Source organism: Manis javanica, chromosome 7 (assembly GCF_040802235.1).
Source record: "Manis javanica isolate MJ-LG chromosome 7, MJ_LKY, whole genome shotgun sequence".
NCBI lineage: Eukaryota > Metazoa > Chordata > Mammalia > Pholidota > Manidae > Manis > Manis javanica.
Window position 1 is genome coordinate 15290236 of NC_133162.1, and position 25624 is coordinate 15315859.

Consider the following 25624-nt stretch of genomic DNA (forward strand, 5'->3'; position numbering starts at 1 on the left):
CATAGGAGATTCTGATTCCGCAGTTCTAGGCTGGGAGCTGGGAAGCTGTCTCTTAAAACAAAATTTTAAAGCTTCCAGATGATTCTGATGATCAGCCAAATCTGGGAAGCCCTGCCCCACACTGTGTGGTCTCAGGTCAACAGTGGAGCTGGTCTGTGACTAACCAGCCATCCCCAGGCTTTGTCACTGACTGTCACCCTAACGTAGGGGACCAGAAGTCAGCCAAGGCCTAGGAAGTCTGCCCTCCCAAAGAGGGCTACGGTCCCCAGAGGCCTCCCTGGGAAATGGCTAGCACCACCCTTCAGCATAGCCAGATTCTAGACCTCTGAACACATTCTATCAGAATCCACTCAAATGGCACTTTGTTTGCAAGGAGATTAAAAAGAGATGGTCTACATTTAAAGAAAGAAAGCAGGGAATCAGAGTAAGCTGGTCAGGTTCATAGTTGCTTAAAGGAAAAACGATCCCTTGGTTCTGATCTCCTTGCTTTCTCCCCTCACAACCTTGAGAAACCTCTGAATGGTGAAAAAATGGCACACAATCTTGTTAACTGTGCCAGGACAATGCCAGGAGGGTGAATGTAGAAAACTCCTTCTTAAGTTCTCTCCTGTGACAGTCACTCCAGGGAAATGTAGGAGCTGCCATCAGGGCCTGGCTGGAGGGAGTCAGCACAGGAAGCCAGGAGTTGTGATTACAAATCCTTCTTTTATGTAAAAGTGGTTGTTTTAATTTTTGAGCCTTACATGTGAAAGCGTCTGTAGTGTGTGGAAAGTGTTCTGCCCAGAGGTACGTTCCCTCAGAACCTCAGAATATGCCCTTATTTGGAGTGTCTTTGCAGGTATAATTAAGGCAAGGATCTGGAGATGAAATCATCCTAGATTTGGGTGGGCCCTCAATCTAATGATGAGTGTCCTTAAAAGAGACGGAAAAGGAAAAGACGCAGAGACACAGACGAAAAGCCACGTGAAGACGGAGGCAGAGGTTGGAGTTGGCACGAGCCGAGGAATGCCAGGCTCCACCAGAACCTGGAAGAGGCATGGCGCCGTCTCCTCCTAGGGCTTTTAGCAGGAGCGTGACTCTGCCTACACCTTGATTTTGGACGCTTGAACTGCAAGAGAATACATTTTTGTTGTCTTTAGCCACCCAATTTGTGGGAGTTTGTTATGAGACCCTGAGAAAACTAATATTGCGTCCCAACCAGTGAGAAAAGGTCTCTAGCTCCTCAGCAAGGTGGAGCAGTTGGAGGTGGAGGGAGCCCTGAGCCAGACTCCCCTGGTGTGCCAACCCCCAGCACCAGGACACCATGATGTCCTGCCCAGGCCAGGTGTAGAGAAACAGGGCCTGCTTCTCCAACACCAAGGAAGCAGATAACGGTCTGATATTTTTCCTTCCCAGAAAAGAAAGGAAGATGCACTTGTGCCTGGTTGTCGCCGGGCAGCAGAGCTGCACAAGCTGCTCCTGCCCCGCTGTCCTCATCTCCCTGCTGAGGCCGGGGCCATGCTCGTACCAGAGAGTTGCCAGGAGGCTTCAGTGAGTCAATGCATGTGATGCACTGACCCTGCGCATAGAGTAACACTTGTGAATGGCAGCAAAATATTAGCATGATCATTAATCTTATTAGTATTTAGCGCTGGGTGTTACCACCATGAGGGGAAAGGGCCTGTAAATCAGTGGTTTTAAGACTTGAATAGCCATGTCTATATTCCCTGAATTTGTTAAAAATGCAGACTCCTAGGTTTCACCACCAGAGTTTGATTCAATAGGTTAAAATGGAACCCTGTAATTTCTGTGTGTGTGTGTGAGAGAGAGAGAGAGAGCCTGAGAGAAAGAGGGGGAGACAGAAGGAAGGAACAAGGGGAACAGAGATGATTAATAAGCCCCTCTGATACTGGGGCTGGGGGTTCACAATTATAATTTTTAAAAATACTGCCCAAAGTAGGCTATTCCTTAGAAGCATGAAGTTTATTTTAATTATTAATCACTAGGAAGGGACTACGTTTGCTTTAAAATTAAAATTGAAATCTTGGCATCTCCTTTCCATTTTCTGTAACGGTAACTTTTAAACAATGCAAAAATGCCAAAGTCATAAAAGTCTCTTTGAATGAGTATTTTCGTGCCCCCAGAAGGTGCTTAAATTCAAATCCCTAAACTTTACGCTCACCATTTCTCAATCTACGTAATTTAAAAAGAAAAAAAAAAACAGCACAGTATTTAAATGGATTTTTTCCAGCCTGGGACAAAGGGTTCTGTCAAAGCTTTGAGGTTCTTTCCAGAGGTGGTCTTTCCAGATCTTTCCAGAGGTGAGATTGGATTTGTCCTTCTTTAGCCACTGTGCTTCTTTGCCCAAGCACATGCGCAGAGACCCAAGGAAGCATCTACCTACCCCCGCCCCACACACTGAGATACCCCTTCTCTGCCGTAGCTCACACACCTCTAGGTCTGCTGCTCTGTCGTCAAGGACACGTCTCTCTCAGGACTAAGGTTAGGAGTGCCTTCTGTAAAACATCCTGAAACAGGTCAGTTCTACAGTCTGTGTGTGTCCCCCCAAAACTCATGTGCTGAAATTCTAACGCCCAAGGTGATGGTGTTAGGGGGTGGGGTCTTTGAGGGTGATGGGGTCATGAGGGTGGGGTCCTCATGACTGGGATGAGGGTCTCATGAAAGAGGCTCCAGAAACAACCTCAGTCCCTCCTGCCAGGTGAGGAGAGAACAGGAAGTGTGAACTTGGAAGAGGGCCGTCACCCAACCGTGCTGGCACTCTGATCTCAGACTTCCAGCCCCCAGAGCTGTAACAAGTACATTTCTGTTATTTATAAGCCCCCTAGTTTATGATATTTTTGTTGTTTGATCAGACTAAGACCGCCAGGAGGTCAAATTCCAGATTTTTTTAAAAATTCATATTCATATTTTTCACAACATGAATAAAAAATTTTTTTCCTGAATCTTTAAGACCCTTGGATGGAGAACACCCTATTCCATTCTCCCCAGGTAGCCAGAGGGGAGATGTTACCTGAAAACTCTTTCACATTAGGGGGGGAAAATGCAGCTAGAAAATGAGAGAGAAGTATCCCAGGAAGTTTGGCACCTGACTCTCACATCAGGCCCTGCTCTAACTCAAGAGAGAAAGTTGGTCCACACTCAGGGCTCACGTATTATTTCTCTATCCATTCCTGCTTTCTACCTGAATGTGCCTCAGATTTTAAAAACACCCGTCAGAGCACTTTGGTTGGTCATACAACTCTGGACTTCTGTCTTCTGGGAAATGTGATGAATAGCATTATACAAAGGTCACAGGAGATGGAATAACTTTCTAGAGGTCTGGGCCACCCAGTAGCATTCAAGCTTCTGATGCATAGTACGTGTACAGCGTACGTTTGGTGCTTGTTTAATGACTAGAAATGATTTTTCCTACTTGTGCTAATTTTCCTTGATTCTCAATGGGATAAGTAGCTCTAAAGCCATTCTAGTATCTCATCTTTAAATTTCAGTATCTAGAGTGAGAGACACAGTGCTTGATGCTGTGGAAATACGAACACGAATAAGAGGCAAGAACTTGGTTGGGTGAGGCAAGTGAGGTGTCAAGGGCTCCTGATTCAAGGTCAGCTCACTCTCAGGTCATGCAAATGCTGTCCCTGAGAAAACACCGTCCCTGTGCTCAACAAGCACAATGGCTGGAGAGCCACATAGACACGTAAACTGAAGATCAGATTTGGGACCAAAGCAGATGAAATGTTCACAAGATAAAAAAGAGATAAAACAGACCAAGACCTAAATACAGACCCTGAACTTATAAAATTTCTAGGATATGTAGAAACTTTTCATGACCTTGAGTTAGACAAAAGTTCTTAGATATACCAAAAGCATAATCCATAAAATTTTTAATCTTCATCAAAATTAAGAACTTCTATTCTTTGAAAGATATCATAAAAAGAATGAAACAATCAGCCTCAGTTGGGAAAAAAGTATTTGCAGATCTGATGAAGGACTAGAATCCAAACCATATAAAGAATTCTCCATACTAAGTACTGGTGAGGATACAGAGCAACTGGGACTGTCATATGCTGCAGGTGGGATGTGACATGATGCAACCACTTTGGAAAACAGGGTGACAGTTTCTTATAAAGTCAAATACACAGTTATCATAGGGCCCTGCAATCTCACCCCTAGGTATTTATCCAAATGAAATCAAAACCTTGGTTTGCACAAAAACCTATATATGTTTATACTGACTTTTTACCCAAATGTCATTCAAATGGAGAATGGATAAACAAACTGTAGTTCATCCATGCAAGGAATAATAAATACTTGGCAATAAAAAGGAATGAGCTATTGCAATAACATGGTAAAATGCAAATGCATTATGCTAAGTGAGAGAAAAGGCAGAGCAAAAATATTTTTAAAAATAAAAATATGTGATTAGATTTGTATGATTCTCCGGGGAAGGCAAAAATGTAATGACAGAAAACCACAAATCAGAGGTTTCTAGAAGACAGAGAAGTGGGAGGGTTGAGTACAAAGGGGCACATGGACATTTTGAAGGTGATGAAATGTTCTGTGTCTTAATTTCAGTGGTGTCAAACTCACAGAGCTATACACCACAAAGAGTGAATTTTTTAATCTGTAAATTATATCTTAATTTTAAAAATTTGTGAAATAAAATTAGTTCAAGTAACAAAATTTTATTGACAACACTAGTGTATTGGAATCTGCCAGATGTTATAAAAGAAGTGTGATATTATATATATACATATCTATGTATCTATATATATATATCCAATCGAGAGGTTTGCTACAAAGTAGGCACTATGCTAAGCGTTTGAGAAAAATAGTGAGCAAACAGACATGAATCTACTAATCCTACAAACACAACAGAGGGATATAAGTGTGTGAAGAATGACTGGCCTGATGGATTCTAGAATGTCAGCAAAGCCTTCTATAGGAAATGTGTTGTAATTTGGAAAGATGTAAATAAAGCTCTTTTTATTTTATTGATAACAACAAAAGCTATGCAGTGGAAAAGAGGTGGTCCGATTTGGAGAAGAGCAAGAACAAGACCCAGCCAAGTGTCAGCCGGAGATGCAGAGGGACCGGAGATTGGCAAAGCTGATGACCCAGAGCAAGGTGGTCATTTCCAGAGCTCTGATGCGGGAGGCTCAGAAGCGGCTGTTAGCTTTCTCTCTGGTGGGAGTGGGCAAGAAGCTTTGGCAGGTAGGCTATCCCCTTACGGCTTAGAGTGAGGGTGTTGAATGTGGGTCTGTGTGCAAGAAGGAAGGGATTGGTAGAAAGACAACTTTCTAGGCTTTTAGCTCTTTCCCCTGTACTCTGACTTGGGTACTTACTAAATGGACCCACTACCATTTTTTGAGCACTCAGTGCCAGAAGCTATGCTGTTTTTTGCATGCTTCTTCCTAGAGCATCCTTACAATGTGTTTATGAAGTAGGTATTATCATCCCCATTTTACAGATGAAGAAACATGACACACAGATCATAAATAGTGGAACTGGGATTCTAGCCCATATATTCAACTCTTCAGGCTGAAGGGCATGCTTGAATCAAGACATGACCCCCGCTCAGCAAAACCTTTCTCACAGCTTCCCAAGCTGTCCCCCCTTTCCACACCCCCTGCAGGAGACCCACCTGTGGGCTAGCCCATGGATCATAAGACATGCACCACTTTGGTGTTCCCAGTTTGAGTTAAGCAGCAGTAGTTGAGTGAGGCAGGAGAGGAATGTTACCCAGAGACCTCTGGTGGGTGCACAGATCTAAGAACAAATCCACAAACACACCTGCAACTTCATTCTCTAAAAGGCCCAAGTTGCCACATCTTTATAAGTTAACAGGTTACTGTTTTTCTGAGGAAACTGCTCTTCAAACACATTAATAAAAAAAAATAAAAAATAAAAAATGATTGTTGTTCCTTGCCCTCTGGGGCCTGCCTGTTCTTGGCTCCAAGCCCCACACCACAATCCCTTCTGCTCTGGGGCATTCCATAAACATTACTTGAATTACACTAAAAATTCTAGTCGAGTGACAGAGCAAGATCCCCAGACATTTGAGATCCTGGTCTCCAGTGTTCTTCTGCCCTCCTAGAGGTTCCTCTGTGAATGACTCCCATTTACATTCTCTGTTGTTTCTGCTAGAAGCAGTGGTGGCTACCTGAGGCTGCTTCTAAAAGGATGCTGGGAAGCACATTACAATTACTCTCTTCTCCCTCTATCTTTTTTTGTTTTTTCCCCTCCCTCTGCTTCAAGTATTTTGACAGAGAAAGAAAAACAAGTATGAGTGTGTGATCCAGCAGGTGCACTGACGCTGGCTCGTTGGAACACGGTGTTTGAAATCCCAGACACCAGTTGTGACCTTAGGTTGCAGAATGGACTTGCCTTGAAGATTTTGTCCCAGAATTTCCCAGCATGATATTTTCTAGACATTTCTGTGGGCCCCGTAAGAGGTCAGAGTAATGCACAGCCATCAGCACAGAAAGAGAAACACTATTTCCTCAGTTTGGCTAACTGTGGGAAAAGGCAGCTTCTTTCATAATTTGGCTCCCTGATTTGTGGTCTAGGGCCAGTGGCTTCGGTGTCACCTGGGAGCTTGTCAGAAATGCAGAAAGCTGAAAAATAAATAAAATTAAAATTAAAAAGTGCAATGAAAGAGAGAGAGATACAGACTGTCTGGTCCTACCCCTACCGAATAAGAATATGATTGTGGACAAGATCCCCAGGTGAGTCCTATACATGCTAATGTTTGTAAAGCACCGGCTTAATAGCACTAAAAAGAAAACCATAGGCCCAAATGGAGCCACTGATGTTAAGGCCCGATGTCAACAAAACCAACAGTTAATATTGAACCTAACTCTGCAGTTTCAACCTCTTCCCTCCCTGCCTGCCTCCACAGTGAGGTACCCTTTAACCAGTCAGCATGGAATTTCCTAGTCAGCACTAGGAAATTTACTGATGGACCCCTTCCATTCCCCTTAAGAGGGCGACCTTGCCTAAAACAATACATTCTTTGCTAATAATTTCCCTTTTTCCGTCCCCTCTCTGCCTTTAAAGTCGCTTCCTTTTCTACAGCTCCACGGAGCTTCTTTCTGTTTGCTAGATGGGATGTTGCCAGATTCATGCATTGTTCAATAAGGTCGATTTGATCTTTTAAATTACTTAGTTGAATTTTTGTGGTTTAACAGTGGATTAGGTTCTTTTACCAGTGGGATGGAGTTTCCCCTTTGAGGCTATAAATCCCTCAAGGGCTTTGTGCAATTTATTATTCAACAGAGCACCTGGCACCAAACTTAGCATCACACACAGACAGGTAGAGAGTGGCTTCCTGAGTGGATAGCTGGGTGGCTGAAATCAAAGCACCAGTATCCAATCCTTGGCACCAAATAGGACCATCCTGCATGTAGCATGGTGTGGGAAGACTGGTAGCTCTGTTTTCTCTGCCACGAGTGACTCTTACCACATTACCATGTTGTGGGAGATGACTTCTTCACTTTCAGCAATCTTATTTTTTTAAATTATAATTATTTGTCTAACATCTGTTGTGAGCTTACATAGCAGACATTGAGCTAATTCTTTTTGTATATTATCTTATGTAATCCTCACAACAACCTAAGAGGTGAGTATAATCTTCATTCCCATTTGACTAAGAAGGAAACAGAGGTACAAAAGGTTAAGTAAGTTGTCCAAGGTCACCCAGTTAGAAGGAGGTGGAGCAGAGAATCTAACCGTGGCCCATATTCCAAGTATTTCTCACCTTCCTTTAATTATCACCTCTCTCCAGGAGGTTTTTAGACATTTTGCCCTCTATTTCTGCATGGAGTTCCAAAAACCCTAGGAATTTCTTAAGTGATAAAAGGTGTCTTGATAGTCATAGCAAGCCCTTTCTACCACACCTGAGTTTATGTTAATAAGGTGACTTTTGGAAAGCACCTACAGGGGTGAGAGGGGTGCTAGGTTAAACCAATCACCAGTGGTCAATGATTTAATCAAACCTGTGTAATGAGGCATCCATAAAAACCCCAAAGAATGCAGTTCAGAGAACTTCTGGGTTGGTGAAGATGGGGAGATATGGAGAAAGTGGTGCACCTGGAGAGGGCATGGAAGCTCCACACCCTTCCCCAGACCTGGCCCTGTGCATCTCTTCCACTGGGCCGTTCCTGAACCATATCCTTTCAGAATAAACTGGAAATCTGGTAAGTAAAATGTACCTCTGAGTTCTCTGTGCAGCTCTAGAATTAATGAAACCCAAGTAGGGGGTTGATGGAACCACCAATCTATAGTGGTGGGTCAAAATTGCAGGTGGTAACCTGGACTTGGGAGTGGTGCCTGAAGTGGGGCATGGGAAGTACAGTGCAGTTTGGTAGGACTGAACTCTTACTTGTGGGATCTGATACTCTCTCCAGGTAGATACTGTCAAAATAGAGGTGAACTGTAGGACACCCTGCTGGTGTTAAGAGAATTGCTTGGTGGTGTGGGGAAAACCCCATATATACTTGTAATTGGTGCCAGGATCTCAGTCCTCCATGAAATTTTAATGCCACAGGTACACTGTGTATCTCTTTATATGCTTTGTGTGTTTATATACCGTACATTAGATGTTTTTCCCCCTCCCTCAGGAACGGGTTTTTGTCCCCTTGGGGATGCAGTCATTCAGTGGAGAATGCCCTCCTCCTTCGTGAATGATTTGTGGACAGTTACTATGTGCTAGGCTCCTCCCAGTGAGAAGCCTGGTGTTTGGAGCTCTACAAAGGCTGGCTTTCAGCAGACGGGACTGGGGCCTTGGCCAGGTACAGCAGCATTTCTCATCATATAGGAAGCAGTTAAGACCCTGGGTTTACCCAGTGGCTGCTGCAGGAAAAGTCCCTGATTATGGATCAGGAGACTCCGAGTCCAGCCCCAGTCCAGTGCCTGCCACTACCTGCTTATATGGCTGTAGGTTAGTCATTCCATTTCTCAGCACCACTGTTTCCAACCTTGAAACTGAAGGGTTTGAACTAAATCAGCACTTTTAAAGAAAAACTGTACTGTGGTTGTAAGGGTAGGCAGATGGGCTAGCTAGAAACAGCACACAGGCCCTGTTGAGGAAGCATCTCAGATCACCCCAGGGACACAAAAATGCACTCCTTATGCTCCGGGTGGCCTTCCAGGTCACTCCCACCTGCCGCAGGGGCTACTTGGCAGGAGTCCCATCAGTGCCCATCTATCTACTTTTTCTTAGATACTAATAAAATGTTTTTTGTCTGCAAGGCTGGGCCAATCCTTATGTAATTTCTTCCTATTGCCACCCCTTGCCCCAATGACTTTGGGAAAAAGACTTAAAATTCCATTCCATCCATCCAATCATGGAAAGGGGTCCAAAAAGGAGCGCTCAAGGTGCTGGAATAAGTAGTAGCCACGTGTGTCAGCCAGGGGACAGTGGTGCTCTGGAACCCAGGAATGAGAGTCGGAGAAGCACAGCCGTGCAAAGTGCAGAAGGATTCAGAGGCTGAGCTGTTCTGGCCTGGTGTGATGCCCAGGCAGCCTCAAGGGGCCTGGGGAGCCAAATTCATTGACAGCTCAGCACTGGAGAAGCACCTAGGGCAGAGGGGCTGGTGACTCAATGGGAGAGGCTGTGGGCTCGTGGCAGGTTCTGGACACCCCCAGCACGTCTGACCCAAACACCAGAGGTTTGCCAGCCCTAACTGGTTAGTAAGAGGCCTATACTGAGTTACTGTTCATGTGACCCTATAGGCTATTTAGAGAGAGAAGACCTAAAAAAAAAAAAAGGTCATTATTTTCTGTTATTAAATGAGAAAAGCATCTTGGGAGAAAGTGTTACAGGATTGTGAGAATCCTTTTGACGCTTCATTCATTTCAAGACCTCCTGGGAAGCCCTGTTAGTGGGAGAGGGCCTCTCAGGGTCTGGAAGCACCTGCTGGGATTCTGCTGAGGTGGGGAAGGGCATTCCGGAAGAGGAAAGCAGGAAGTGCTCTGTGCTTCAGGCATGAATGAACGATTCCCCTCCGAGGTCTCCGTGCTGAGGACTCTGGTCAATCTGTGGGGCTGCCAGTTCTGGTCCTGCTGACGTTTTGCCTGAGCCTCATATGAGAAGTGATGATCTTAGCAATCGCAGGAAGAGTCAGCAAAAACAAGCAAGGAAGTAGATTCAAGATGAAGCCCCTGGCAACTGCCCAGGCCCTGGAATTCATGCAAACTTCAGTGGCACTGTGTGACTTCCTCAGGATTACCTGGGTTGAGGACTCCCCAGAGAGAAAGAGCAGCCAAGCCCTGAAGAGAAGCAGATGGAGGAAGAGCTCTTCCTGAATACCATGTCTGTCCCTGGTGCCGCCTGCCAGCTGCTGGTACCCTTACAGGTGCTGGCATCTCTGTCTGTGGGTCCCGAGGCCTTATTGTCAGGTCACATTGTTGGATTTGCTAAGGATTCCAAATTTTCAAACAGCTCCAAAATGGTCTACGTTGATGGTTTGGGAATCATGGCAAGAAATGGGAGGCAAAGGGCCTGGAGGTGGGCGGGGGAGTGTTAGGCAAAGACAAAGGCAAATGGGGAAAGAAAAGGACAGAACAAGGAAGCATTTGTGGTCAGTTACAGAACCGCTGATTTGGGTGGGCAGAATTTGTCCTTCCACTGCCTCTAACCTCCCTCTCGAGAGGAGACAGAAAAGAGTGTGAGTATCTTACCTGTTAACTAGAGTGGCCGTGCGATTTCAGGAGGACAGTGGGGAAGGTGTGGAAGGGGGCATAATCCTTGATCTCTCCTGGGCAGTGGAGGGGGCACAGCAGAATCTGGAGGGTGGGGGATGGTTTATAGGAGCACCCACTGTGCTTTTCCTGAGAGGGAGAGAAAGGGTGGGGGCCCGGCTAGCACTGCAGGGATTCAAGAAGACAGTGTACCCCTTGTACACAGAAAACCCAGAAAACCTGTGGTCCTGGGGACTGAGGAAGCCCCTGAACACTCAGACCACAGTAAGGCCCTTAGGTTCTGGCCATGAGCCCTGACCCACAGTGTGACCTGGGCGAGGATACTCGTTCCTAGAATCACTGATCTCTCCGCATGAAATGAGGGGGTCCTCTATGTACCACTTCCCCCACTGACATTCTTGGACTCTTTGATCTTAAATTATGTAGGTCTTTTGAGAGTCACCTTTCATTTACTCTACCTCATAGGAGTATTTTAAGGAAATGTATAAAAAATATATAGGCCTTTCCATAAACTAAATCATTATAGGAATAGTGACCAGAATAGACAGCTCCTAGAGGTGCAGCTAAGAGTCACCAAATCCCTGTTTGTAGGCCTACAGCCCTCTGCTCTGCCAGGTGCCTGGTGGGTGGGAGGCCGCAGGGGGCGGTGATGGTGCTGGAGTTTCTTTACTTTCCCTGTTGCCTCTGCTGTAGACTTTGGCACAGAGCGCAACTGAGGGGGCACCCAGGAGTCCCACCTCCAGCCTCCTCTCTCTTCTCTTCCATCTATTCCCCTTCCTCTCAGCCTTGGCTTTTGTTCTTTAAGCCAAATATTCATTATCTTTACCTTCTGGAATATTTCAAACATGCTGGCCAGGAGGTCCAGTCACCTGGGTAGTTAATGAACACTTCAATTTGAGATTCCAGACCCAGTTACCCCAAATGTAAAACTGTGAGAGGACTGGACCCCAGCCAGCTGTCCTCACTGTATAATATAAAAAACAGTAGTGTAGCAACCATTCATATTTAAGAAATGTCAACATATGCCATACTGATTTTAGAGTCTTAAAAAAGGAAAAAAATCCACTAAGATGGGAATAAAAAATGAACAAAAACAGACATTGGGCCATATGTGGAGAAACTGGAACCCTCATGCATTGTAAGTGGGAGTGTAAGAATAGTGCAGTTTGGTGTTCTTCAAAATGTTAAACAGAATTACCACGTAACTCAGCAATCACACTCTAGGTTTATACCCCAAAGAATTGAAAGCAGGGACTTGAACACATACTTGTATGTCAGGGCTCATAACAGCATTATTCACAATAGCCAAAAGATTTGGGAAAGACCCAAAGTTCATTGACAGATGAATGGGTAAACGACCTGTAGTCTAGCCATACAATGAAATATTATTTAGCTTTAAAAAGGAAAGGAATTTTGATATATGCTACATGGATGAAACTTGGACATTATGCTAAGTGAAATAAACCAGACACAGAATGCCAAGTATGGTATAATTCTATTTATAGGAGGCCCCTAGAATAGTCAGATTCAGAGAGACAGAAAGTATAATAGTGGTTACTAGGGACCGCAAGAGGGGGAAATGGAGATTTATTATTTCATGGGTATAGTTTCAGACTGAGATGATGAAAAAATTCTGGAGATGGATGGTGGTAACAGTTGTACAATAATGTGAATGTACCTAATGTCAGTGAACTGTACATTTAAAATGCCTAAAATGGTAAATTTTATGTCATGTATATTTTATCACAATTAAAAGGAATTAATTCAACCCTTCAAGGCTTGGTTCAAATGCCAGATTCCTCCTATTTCATCCCACCCAAGGCCCAGCTAGATCTGATACGTCCTCTGCTAATTAGATTCATCAATCTGAACCAGCAAAGACTTTTTTTCCCTTTTCACAGAAACACCAAGATAGAAAAAATGGAAAAGTCATTCATTTATTCATTCAACGTCATGATGGAGCATGTACTGTGTTAAACGTGGGGGCAGAGGACTAATGAAACCACGCAGAGGTGGATGGTAGGAATAGGGGTAGAAAGGCTGGGAAACCAGAGTAGAACTTTGCTGAGTCGGGAGAGAAGAAAAGGGGGCTGTCCTCAGAGGGGTGACCTTTGAGCTGGTTGTTGAAGAATGAGTAGGAATGAAGTAAAGAATAGTTGCTTTTGACAAAACATTGCAAAAGAGACCCTGGTGGGAAGTTGGGTCAGAGATGTCACTCAAACCAGACTGGCTTGGGCCCTGCCCAGTGGTGACCTTGGGCGGGTTACTTAAGGTCTCCATCTATGACATGAGAGGGAATCTTATCTGCTGCCTGGATCACTGTAGAATTGAACAATGAATGCTTGTGAAGCAAACGCCTCCTAGTAGCACCTGTTCCTCACTGAGTCCATGGAGAAGCTCCCCTGTGGCTGGAGAAACCTCTCTGCTGCTAAGAATTGGTTTAGGAATTACTGGAGAAAACCCTCTGGCATTCAGTTGTTGGTGTCTCTGTTACCTACACCCGCACACTGGAGGTTGTGGTGTACCCCCATGCCAGCTGAGCTGGGCAGGAACACCCAGCAACCAGCCTCCAAGGTGGGGCACTCAATTTGGTTTCAGGACCATAGGTGTCAGAACAGCCCATTTTGTTCTGTGGGTCTGGGCAGGGGTCAATCATAGCCCTCAGAGGGTTGAAAATGAGCTGGAAACCAAATCTTAAGGCCAGAAACTCAATGAATTAGAATTTGTGAGTAGCTCGGGTAAACGCAGCCAGGGTTTATGGAGCGGGGAGCAGTGCTGAGCTCTCCAGAGGCCTAGGAGTCCTACTGACAGTTGTAAGTAGGGTTTGGTTTCCTTCTTGGAAAGGGCGGCAAATTCCCATTTTAAATTCACTACACATACATTTTTGATTGATTTTTGTTTGTCTAGAGGCCAAGTGTCTGTCCATAAACTAGAGAGGATTTGGGAAGAGGTAATAAAGGGCTGAAGCCAGCATGGGGTTGGGAGGAGGGGTGGGATAGGTGTTGGTGAGTGGGGAGCAGGCACGACAGAGATACGGAGCTGCCCCTGATGGCAGGGAGCTGCATGGTGACTGGAACTGCTGGCCGCGGGAGGCCTGGCTGGGCTACAGCCCTGTCCCGGTCGAGCCCTGAGAAAGCAGCACTGAGGGGTGTGAATCAGAAAGCCTGACTTTTGAGTCCTAGTTCTGAAAGAGATTACTCAACTTGGTGAGTTGGGTGAGGCCTCTGATTTATTGGAGTCCTCATTTGTAGGATGGAGATGGTTTAATCCCTGTCTTTTGCTCTTAGCGAGGTCAGTCAGGGCCAGTCCCACCCTCAGCGCCTCTGGGAGGGTCAGCTTGGACACCCTGCTGAGTGGGGCTGCACAGCGCATCCTAGCCCCCTTGGCCCCTGCTGACTGCAGGTGGGCTGGGATCTCACCAGGAGTGACCAGCTACCAGATTTGAAGCTGGTCTCAAAACAAGAGCTACCCAATCAGATTCTCCCTGAGAGTTTCAAAGAAAACCAGGAACCGCTGAGGGTGGTCTGTGGACACTGTAGATAGGATGTGGGTGCCATGCTGGGCCCTTTGAAAGAGGAGGAAAGGGAGGAAGGAGGGAAAAGAGAAATAGAGGACACGAGGCGGCGAGAGCACCGTCCGTCCTGACCCAGTGCCATCTCCAGCTCTCGTGAGGCCTGCTGAGGCCATTTCCTGTCTTCGGATTCCCTGACATGTCATCCTTCTAGCCACAGGGTCCTCTTTTTTTATTTCTTGAGCCTGGCCCACCTGAAAGGGTGGCTGAGAGAATTAAATGAAATAATGGGTGAGTGTGCAGGCTCAGACTGCCCTGGAGGCACCGTGGGCCCTTCACTTTCTGCCCCCAACTCCCCCAGCCCACTGCCCCTTGTCTGCATCTGACTCAGACTCAACGTGCTCATTGCCTTTCCTGCTTGTTGCCATCCCACCCCCACCCCCTAACTTCCAATGTTAGTCCCTTGAGAGCCCCTGGCCCACTTTGCTCATGTCCCCTGAGCACCTACCAGGGCCTCAGGTAATATCTGAGGATGGACTGAGCACGTGAGCGGTGATATCTCCGCCCAGTCACCCAGGTTGCTGGAAACTACAGTGCCCGTGTCAGTTCTTCCTTTCCCCTCACACCTGTGCTCAGGCCCTGAGCCCTGGCACCAGACTGCCTGTGTATTTTTGCCCTTGGTCCTCTCCTCCCTGTCCAGACCCGGCTGGTGCAACTGTCTCCTGTCCTCCACTCTCCACCTAGTCTCAGAGAGACCCCTGGCACCCTCATCTTTCAGAAATGCATGTCCCCTTGGCTGTCAGGTCACTCAGTCTTCTGGGCCTTCCAAACAGGCCTGTGCCTGTGTCTCTGGCCCCACCTCCTCCACTCCTGGCTTCTCCCTTTCGGCTTCAGCAACAGAGAACTGTTTGACACTGAAGCGGCTCTACCTGCTGCCTTTGTCCTCACTGTCCTTTCTGCCTGGTGCGCTGTATTCACTCTGCCTCTCTGGTTACCTACTAGCTCTAACTCATCTTCTAAGAGACAGCTCAGCCATCAGCTCTTCCCAGATTTACAAGTTTTTTTCCACACTGGTTCAGGACCCTCTACCACAGGGTTCCCAGAATCCCTGGTGCTTCCATCTCATCAGAGCATCCACCTGGCTGTGCTGTGATTGTTCACTTGTTTGTAAGCTCTATGAGATGGTAACACAGCCTGGCACTTCCTATGAGGGCTGGGAAAGTTTTGTGCACAAATATCTGGAAGAAGCAGACCTAGGTTTAATGATTGCTCTGTGCTTTTTTAGCTATGGGACTTTGGGCAAGTTGTTTCACCTTTGTAAACCTGTTTCTTCAGCCATGTGGTACAAATAATCATAATTCCCACATCCCAGGATTATTAGGAAAAGAAAAGGCAGGGCATGTCGAGCTCAGCACCATGCCAGGCTTCTGGGGAGGGCTCCATGGATGTTAGCTGCTGATACAACTAAGAAAAATAGTTCTAAGACTGCAGGGGCTAAAGGTCTCCAAACATGAGAGCTAAATCTTCTGTTCCAAGAATTAGGAAGTCTTGTAGAAAACATCAACAGTAACAAATCCTCAAGTGTTCTTTCAAGGAAGTTGGGGGAGACTTGTTGAAAACCCAGGCGTCCTGCAAAGACCATGACTGAGATTTTAAAGTGAAAATCGGAAAGTTTAAGGGAAAATGTGATCTCCTTTGGGGGTAGATGGGGAAGAATTGGGCGTGTTGAGACTGGAGGGACAGATGGCAGAAGGTAAAGAATAAAAGTGCAGCGTGGGGTGCAGTTGGAGCCACGACTGAGCTCCCTGGGGGGACAGATGCCTCCCGTGCCGAGCGGGCTCCCGCGTTTACCTAGGCGGCTCTAGAAACTCTAGTCCTCAGGAGAGCCTCGAACAACTGCGCCCAGGAACCTGGGTCTCGGTAGTAGGACGCTTACACACGCCCCAGTGTGTGTGCGACCGGCAGCCGCTGCCCAGAGAGGTTGCAAAAGGGTGGGAGCGAGTCACGAAGAACGGGGACAGACGCGGGACAGGGCTTGAGCACCTCTATCCCCCTGTTGCTCCTCGAGGATGGGGCCAAGGGCACCAGCGCTCTGGCCCAGGGGGCTCCAGCTGGAGGCGTTCTAGACACGTCCCTACTTTCGGCGCACGCCTCAGTTTCCTCCTCCAGGCAGTGGGTTTGCAGCCCTCCACACCCCGCCGGTTCGGAAAACAGCTCTTGAAGGCCCAACCTAGCACGCTCCTCCCCGGAGCCTCTCTCAGAGTTTAGGCGCGTCCCGGCCTCGCTCCCTCCCGCCGCTCCCGGGGCCCAGACGTGAAGTGGGGGGCGTGCGCGGAGCGGGTGCAGGGCGCGCACGAACTTGAACGCTGCTCCGTTGGCCTCGGAGTTCCCCGGCGGGGGCGGCGCGCGGGTGGGGACGGGTCCGAGGGCCCGGGCGCTGCAGCCGCGCCAGGAGGTCCGGCTGCGAGCGTGACCTCACGGGGAGGGGCCAGCGCGGCGGCTCTGGGCGCCCAGCCGAGCGCCGAGAGAGCACAGCGCCGGAGCGGAGCGGCGAGGAGCGCACGCCGGGGCCCGATGGAGCGGTACAAAGGTGAGGGCGCGGGGATCGGCGCGCACCCACTCCCTTCCCGCCCCGCACGGCATGGGGGAGGAGGGCTGGGGATGGCGGGGGGCGTCTCCGCGTGCGCCTCCCGGCCCGCGGGGACCCAGGTAGGCAGAGCCAGCCGCCCCCGCCCGGCCCAGACCTGGGCCGAAGTCCGGGGCAACCGAGGCGAGGGGGGCTCCTAGGGGGCGGCTGGGGCCCGGGCCTTTTGATCCTCCCAGGCGCGGAGGCGGGGGCGGTGTGGCGAAGCTTCCCACCTGTTGGAGGAGGGAGGGTGCGCTTGGCAACCGCCCACCCCCAAGTCCTGGCCTCCCCGGAAAGATGCCTGGGACGGAGGAGGCCCCGCGTGGGGTCGGAATCATTTTGTGCTGTTTGGGGGCGCTTGGGTGGTGGGGTGGGCGCGCAGCTCTGCTCCCGGCTGCTCCGGCAACCGCCTCTCCCCCGACTCTTCTCGCTTCCTCCAGCCCTCAGTGGGATGAGGAGAAGCGCAGGGGTCCGGGCCGAATGGGATGCCCGGCAGGTGGAGCGCGTGGAGGAGTCCCGGCCCCAGGGCTTAGTCCAGTGTGGAGCGGCGAGGGTTGGGTTTGGCTAAATCCTGCTGCGTGAGCCGGCCCGGTGCCCGCTTATACCGGTGCTCGGAGCCCCGGGGCTGGAGTCTAGAAGCCTCGCATTGCAGCTATTTTGGAAAAGCTTAGAGAGCTGCCCCTTAAACGGGACGCTGTGGGCGCCCCCAACTCCTCTTTCCTTTAGGAAAGCCTCTTGAACTTTTCTTGTCCCAGACTCGTCTCTGCCAGACCTGCGAGAGGAAATACTCATTCTATATTTGTTTTCCCCTGGGAGAGAGTAATGAAGGAGAAAGCCAGATTCCCAAGGAATCTCTTTCCCAGTGGTTTTTGCTTTCTGAAGCTGACGTGAAGGAACCTTTTGGGGACCGGCTGTAGTTCCCTAAACTAGTCGCGTCTTTTGATTTTCTCATAGCTTTTTCTCATGTGGGTCACCTGGTTACAGGTGAGGGCAAAAGGCCTAAATCCTATCAGCACTTCACGTATAAAGGAAGTGTCTTTGCCAAGAGCACAAAAGCCAGCTGGGGTGACAGGGTTAAATTAGTTGGCAACCTTTAGTTTCTTTTTGTGAACCCATCTTGGAGCCACTCTCACGTATCTAAATGGATTTTTTTTTTTTCTCAAATTCTGCTGAGATCACGTCAGTTTTGTGCCGGAATGACTGAATGCGCCCTTATGTAGTCTCAGAACATTTGAGGAACTCACAGGCCCTCTCCTTGTAAAATGACAGTTTTGTGCTCCCTTCCCCACGGTGCCCCTTCTGCCCTTTGGGAGGGACCCTCACAGGGAATTCAGGACCTGAGTTGCCCTCCTGACCAGAAGTGTTGGCCTCTGGGGGCCCTTCCAGCTCAGTGTCTGCCATTCCCCAGTGGCAGAGCTCAGAGGGTACTAGCTGCAGGTTGAAGGTCCAAGTTGCAAGCTACTTTCTGAGAGTCAGCATATTCATCTTTGTAAGTTATGACAAATGATAATATTTGGGGTCTTCTTTCCAAATGCCCAGTTATTATCAGAAGGTTTTCGTCTAAATAGCTTTTGACTTGGCCCTTGACCTGAGAAAGTCTTCTTAGTTATCTGTTTCTCTTGGAAGCTTAAAATCCTCCCACCCTTGAATATCAGTTAGGGGCTTTTTGCCAACTAAAGGAAGCTTATTTTCCAGTTCAGAGTGTTTGTTTTTGATAACACATTTATCTGCCTCATCATCTTGCAGTAAATCAGACATAGAGAGTGATAAATGGATACATTTAAGAATTTTCTGGATCACAGGGATTAATCCAACTCATTTTTGAGTGTTGCATTCTGGAGGAAAATCTCTAAGCCTCACTGGTGAATGCTACTAGTATGTTTACTGCAGCTTTCAGCGGAGGAACTGGGGATTTCACCCCCTCTTCCAGGGATGCAGAATTCCCTATTCTTTTGAGAAGCCAGTGACTACTTGGAACACTCACTGAACTGAAAAGTGGCCTGTGCAAAACGAAGTATGTTGGGCCCAGTCTTGGATTAACCAGTACAACTCTAACTAGAATCCATAGTCCCTTCTTGCTTATCAGAGACTGAATAATTCTGAAATGACCACGTGTAGTGATTTTAACAAAGTTAAATGGAAAAGCAAGATTTACTCGGGCTCTCGGGCTCTTGAACATATGCAAACATTGTAAAGAAGAATTCTTACTATTTGTGACACTTTTAAAGTTTGTTTTTTAAGTACCTCATTCTATGTCCTGAAGTTCCTGAAGTTGAGCTCTCCCTTCCTGATAGGTAGACTGCCTCAGAGTCTAAAAATGTTTTCTCTCAATTCGTAAATCTTACAAAGCAGTGGATATAGGAGAAATTGCTTTTCATGTTCCTCAGCCTGCATGTTATGTATTTTACATCCTCCAAAACTAGCCTATTATTTTTAGGGTCTGTGCTGATTCCCCATTGTTTTGTATGATGTAAAGAGATCTCTGGAGCTAAAGAGAGGATGGAATATCACCCTGTGTCAAATGCTGAAACATTTCCAGGTTTTGTTCTCATCCCTTCTAAGCTGTTCTTGACAGCCGTGGCGCTCTCAAGCAAAAACAAGGGGTGGGGATGGTGGGGAAAGTTTGGGGGGGTGTCTTCCCGGAGCAATGGAACTTGTATTATGAGAGTTGTTATACATAGTGATGGTAGAGTTGCTGTATCTTGTATGTGAATCCAGTGTTGTGTAAGTGGTGCTAAAGCCTACAGGGTACCTTCAAAAGATTCCCATCCTTGATATTTTCATATGTATGACTCTCATAAGGGCATCCTTGGATCGCTGTGCATGAGCCCATTGGCTGAACTCACACCATGTGGTCCAGGATTCTGTTTCCTACTGTTCTTCCAGCTGGTGAGTGTAACCAGGGCCAAATGTGACTGACCTACTATCTGTGGATTGCACTTGGAACATCCACATGGAAGCTTCCTGAATTTGCATCACTCTCAGATCCAAACAGGCACAGTTGAGATACTCACTTTAATTTGGGTCACGGTAATTGGTTGAAAGTGTAATCATTCTTTTCCTGTGGTTTTTTGTTTGTTTCTGAGTTGGATCAACTGAATCCCAGGAAAGGGCATTTCATTCTAGGGTACTGCTAGGGTAACGTAGAGATGACTATGAAAAGTCAGGCCAGTGAAAGTACTTGAACATGTGTATGAGAATCCTGAGCTCTGTGGTCAGGGAAGGTCTGAAAAAAAAAAAAAACGAATTAAAAGGGATGGGCAGATGGATTTTATTCATTTGCCTTTGGAGAAATCATCCTTATTTAGCATTTTCCAAGCCTAGGAGCTCAGATTTTTCCCCCACTGATGGTCTACCTAAGGCAGTGGCATCTAACCTCAGCTACACATGGGAACTAGCAAGAGAGCTTTAAAAAAAAAAATGATGTACAGGCCTCACCCAAGACCTTCTGATTTAATTGGTCTATGGGTGCGGCTTGGGTGGTTTAATAGTTAAAGGTCTCCAGGTGATTCTAATGTGCAGCCCAAGTTGAGAATCACTGAAAAAATATAAGTAATTATATATACACCTTCACCTGGAAAAGTAAAAGCAAATATAGAGTGAAGCTGATACTCACACAATGTGTTTTAACCAAATCTTGTGGTACTTGCAGAAATCTAATGGACCTGCAGAAATTTAGTAATTAAATTTAAATCTTTAAAGCTAGTATAGGCTTTAAAGGCTGTGGGAATACTGCTTAGAACAGTCTCAAATGTGATGCTTCAGAGTCCTAAGCTCAGGGTTTGCTCAGGGTTGTACTTGACCCTGAGCCCTTCTGACTTTGTGTGGATCTTTGTGTGGAAGCCCTTGTTGCTTTGGCAATGAAATAGTCTGAAACAGATACTGAGAGGTCACCTGTGGTGCTGTCAGGCCAGGGGGGTAGGAGAACTCTGTTTTGGGCCCAAACCCTGTTATAAAGGGCTGGGAGCTCTGGGAACTGTGGATCCAGGCATAGTTAAAGGGCCAAGAGGTGCCGACAGGCTTCAAAGCTCAGGAAACTGCCAGTTTTCTTCCAAATTCCTTTAATGATGGGAAATGTTCCCTAAAGAATTTGGTCATTCAGAGTAAGGAGACTTTCTCCAAGCTGAGGGTAGGGGGGAGGATGGCATGTCTATGCAGAGCCCGGGCTGGGGGCACATAAAGCGGAGCAGTCATGGGGCAATGAGGAACGCAGTGGCTTGGGACCTGGGACACCCACATGTTCTGTTTCCTTGGGTGAGTCACTGAGCTCTTCAGGCCTCGGTTTCCCCCTCTAGAAAAGACCCTCCAATGTTTGTCCATCTCATTTTCCACAGCATTCTTCAATGCTTCTTGCTCTGTGGTCACTGAGGAATCTTTGGAGGGGGGATGTGTCGAGCAGGAGAGGGAAATGAGGGAGGGAATGTGCATAGTCCAACAAAGGTCAGTTTAGGACTGTGATTCTTATAAATAAAACCAACTTCCTGTTGCAAGCAGAGAGCAGCAGATTTAGTGGGAAAGAGCATGCCATCGACCATGTTAGGAATTTGCTTCTCAAGGACTTCTGTGTAAGGGTGTCTCCAGAGCTGTTAGCGAAGTCCAGAACCACCCTCTGAAACAAGGATTATTTGTTCCCATTTGAGAGATGGGTCAGTTGAGGCCTAACAACTTGAAAGTCAGAAATAGAACAAAATATCCCTAAGATTGAATTTCTGAAGGGTTGAATTCCTGTTCTAATAACAGCAAGGGTTTATTTAGAAAGAGCTACTCAAAGCAATTTCACACTCATTCCTTATCAGTGTCCCTTTAGCCAGAAGGGACTAGCTGCTCAGTGAAATTCTCCTTAATCTTCAGGACCTAGCCCACATGCCTCCCCTCCCATGAAGCCTCCCCTGATTGCCTCTGTGTTCCCTCCCTACTTGAAGTGTAGCCTCATCAATGCATGGCACATCATAGGGTACTCAACAAATATTAGTTGAATTGATGTCACATTGTCTTATGAGTCTATGTCTGTTTCCTAAGACAGGGATCTTGTCTTTCTCCTTCAAGTGCCCCTGTCCTCGGTCACTGGTGCACTGCCAGCCACACAGTAGGTGTGACATGATTGGGGAATGACTGAATGAATACATTCCAGGCAACAGGAGTGCATATCCTCCCATACCCTGGCCCTCAGGAGCAGACATGCTTCACCGAGGGAAATGAAGCAAAATCTCAGAGCCAAATTCCAAAAGTGGAGATGCAAGGCTTTTCCAACGTGAGCCTTATTTCTGTCTGTTCCAGCACAGGGGTGTTGCTGTCTGGTGGTACAGAGAAGGATCCTGCAGGTTTCTGCTTGTGAGTATGAGCCTGCCTGTGCCGTTTGCAGCAGCTCACCTGGCCTCCAGCACTCCCGAGGGCACAGACCTGGCTCTGCCCATGCTCTGGACCCATGGCTGAGGGATCTCACAGAGCTGGGCGCCGGCCTGGGCACTCCAAGGCTCGGGAGTTCTAATCTGGCCTTTGCCACTAACTTGCTGTGCGACCTTGGGCAAGTCACTTAATCTCTCTGGGCTTTGTTTCCTCATCTGTACAAGTGAGGATAATGATTACTAACCTGCCTCACAGGCTGCCTGTTGGAATAACTTGTAAGAGCTACTGGTAAATAGTTTGAGAAGGGGCAATGTTAAACTAATTCAGGGGAGCAAATACCCCAAAACTTCTATGACATGGTTCTAACCCCATCAATTCCTGCCCTCTTGGGGTGGGGGGTCCCCGCTGTTAATTTGGATACCAGCTCTGCCCATCACTTGCTTTTCAAAGCTATTGGGAAGTTAGAGTTGGGGCTGCTCAGCCTGTTCCCAGGCAATGTAGCCTGCCAGAGCATCTGTGTATTCCCCTTCAGTCAGCTGGGAAGGAGATGGGCAAGGAATCATTCCTTCTGAAGCCTTGTGTGTGGGGCCACATCCTGGGCCTGCCTGACTTTTCTGATGTCACTCGAGTTTGTATAGGAGAGACCCTTACCTACCAACAAGAACCTCCAGCTCTTTTACTGATTTTCTATCACTTGGCTCTCACCTTCTCCCTAGTCTCGAAACAAACTAACCACAAACCCCACTGAGCAAGGTGTAGGAAGACCATGTAGGAGCCGGCCTGACCCTGGGCACCTTGTACTGATCTGGGGCAAAACCAGAGTGAGCCGGAGAACCTTCCCGTCGCAGCTCTGTAGGTGTTAAATATCAGAGAGGTGTGTGGAGGGGCGCTGAGCCCACCACCAGCCCTGCTTGCTATTTTCTGAACAGACTACTGGGTTCTCATCTCACTTCCTAGAGCCCCTCCCAGGGACTTCAGGGCACCTGCAGGCCTGGGGAGTGTGGTGAGCTCTGTGTAAGGGGGCTCAGCCCCAGCAGATTGGCCTTCTGCTCACGATTAAACCCAGAAAGGATAGTCAGCTGCTAGGTCAGAGAGAGCAGCCTGCTGCTCAGCGGAAGGAATCCCATTGGCGAATGTGCAGCCCCGCCGTCGGAGGTAGCTTCCCCAAGGAGGGTGACCAGCTGTCTTGGTTTGCCTGGGACCTTCCTGGTTTTCCCACTGAAAAGTCCCAAGTCCCAGGAAACCTTAGTCCTGGGCACCTGGAGATGGTGGGTCACCATGTTCCCAGGATTCAGCTTTATTAAAAGACCCCAAATCAGGAATTTGTTTTTTCCATAGCAAAGATGAACTAGAGCCAATGATTCTGTCTCTTTTGACCAGAAAGTAAAAGTCCAAAGCTTAAAAACTAGCAGTCTTAACTAACCATGAGTGAAATACACTCATATGCAGAGTGAAAGAAGCCAGCCTCAAAAACCCTAGCCACTTTAGGGTTCCATTTATCCGACTTTCTGGAAAAGACACAGCTATGGAGAAGGAAAGCAGGTCAGTGGTTACTGGGGCTGGAGGAACGGGTTGACAAAAAGGAGGCAGGAGAGAAATTCTTAGAATGATAGAAATCTTTGTTTTTTTGAATCTTTATAGTGGTAGTGGTAGCTCTATGTGTTTCTGAAAACTCAGAGTGGGGCAATGTATGTGTGTAAATGATACGTCCAAAAAGCTGACGTTAAAACAAACCCTGGTGGCTTGTGAGACTGTAGTCTGAGATGAAGAATCCATCAAGTGTGTGGTTAGATTAAGACCATCACAGGTCGTAAATAGAATCTGAGGTCTGGGTGTCACATGTCTGCAGCAATCTGGAGGTGTAGCAGAAGAGAGTGAAGGTTTTTGGTACAAAACAAAAAGACCGACTGCTTGAAGATATCCTAAATGCGAGAGAGATTTCTGTTAGGCACAAACAGTGTGATGGTGGAAGCTCTCCCTCTCTTTAGAGAAAAGGAAAAACAGTTGTCCTAAAACCGAGGCAGCAGATGAGCCCAGGAGGGTCATGGAATATCCAAGCATTAGGTCCCCGTTCTCACCCTGAGAATTCTGCTGCTACATACGCATGGCGCTAATGTATTGACTTTGGCAGCCTTCTGAGGTAGTTTTTTGTTTTTTTTTAACCAATAAAGTTATTGAATTGGAATTGAGTACCCAAGTCTGCACCGTAAGTATTTCCTGGCTGACTTTTTGGTCTTGGCAGTCCTGCTTGTCTGTGCTAGCTAGGATTGATTTTGAAGGCAGGGTGGGGGAAGCCCATGATTTGACAAAATAATGCCCTTGGTCCCATGTGATATAAGGGGTCAGTCCTCTTGTTTCCAGGCAGAGAAACCTCGTAAGCCAGAGGGCTTACTGCACCAGTCTAGGAGATGGGATATGGCATCCCATGAGAATGAAGAAGTGTCACGGTGGTGGTCCTAATGGAACCTGAAGGTCTTGGTGGTTTTCATTAAAAAAGTAAAACCAATGTCGAATTGGCTTGTCTGGCTCTGACCCGGGCTGCTGGATGGTGTGTTGGAAGGCCGTAGGACTTCCATCCGCGAGGACCACACGAGCCCAGGTCACTTTCAGCCATAAATTACAAAGGAGCATTTCACATGTGCAACTCTTCTTACAAATATGCCCAAGTCACTAGTAGCTCACAAAGGCAAGTCTGTTCCACCTGTTGGAGTATTCAGGAAGAACTGAATAATAGCTGGTGTGGTCCTTAGTTCTAATTGTGTTGGCTGTGTTGAAGGACAGTGGAGATAGGGGAAGAGGCCGGAAATATTTTCTGTGCATATTTGAAGTGAAACGTCCCTGATGCAGGGTCGGGTCTGGCTTGTGGCTGCTCCGCCTGGGAAGGGCCAGATTTGGGGCAGCCTAATGGTCCATTTCTGGTTTGAGTACAAGTATGGGAGGGCTGCAGCGGGGGTGATGCGGTGCATGGGTGGGGGGAAATTCCATGTACTTTCTTACCTGGCCTGCAGACTGTTGCCACCATCTTTCCAGGGCTGCCCCGGCATGCTGGCATCCTTTTGGGTTCTGGGGACTGTCTTAGCCTTCCTTATAGACCAACAAGTGGGAATCCTGCCATTTCCTTCTATCCTCCACCCCCGTTTATTTCCCCCCCACCCCCTGTTTTTACACAACAGGATTTATTCATGTTAACTTTATTCAAGTTCGCAGATGGGGGGAGAAAAAAGGATCGTGTTGAATGAGCTTATTGTTCAGAGATTTCACTGACTTCTTTTATTTAAGGCCTACAGTCCTAGAACATATTGAGCTGATTTACTAAAATTCAAATGTGGTCCTTTTTTGGAAGGAACTCTGCTGAGGTGCCTGGTATCCCTGATATTGGGGCTGGGACCTATTGGGTGGTTGTGGTTGGGGCACATCTTTATCTTACCATCTTGGTTCTCCTT

At 47.4% G+C, this 25624-nt stretch overlaps 1 protein-coding gene across 4 annotated transcripts in view; it reads left to right on the forward strand.

Moving 5' to 3' along the window:
* The first annotated feature begins 16631 nt into the window (after positions 1–16631).
* The window catches only part of AFAP1L2 (actin filament associated protein 1 like 2), a 92840-nt gene continuing 83847 nt past the window's right edge, over positions 16632–25624 (forward strand). The window contains exons 1-3 of one of the 4 annotated variants that reach the window (XM_037011389.2): positions 16632–16799; positions 19638–19724; positions 22113–22166. In XM_037011389.2, the coding sequence (XP_036867284.2) occupies positions 19685–19724; positions 22113–22166 (94 nt within the window). In that variant the 5' untranslated portion in view covers positions 16632–16799; positions 19638–19684. The remainder of the gene's footprint in view (positions 16800–19637; positions 19725–22112; positions 22167–25624) is intronic. The other 3 variants (XM_037011390.2, XM_037011392.2, XM_037011391.2) reach the window with 3 other exon arrangements.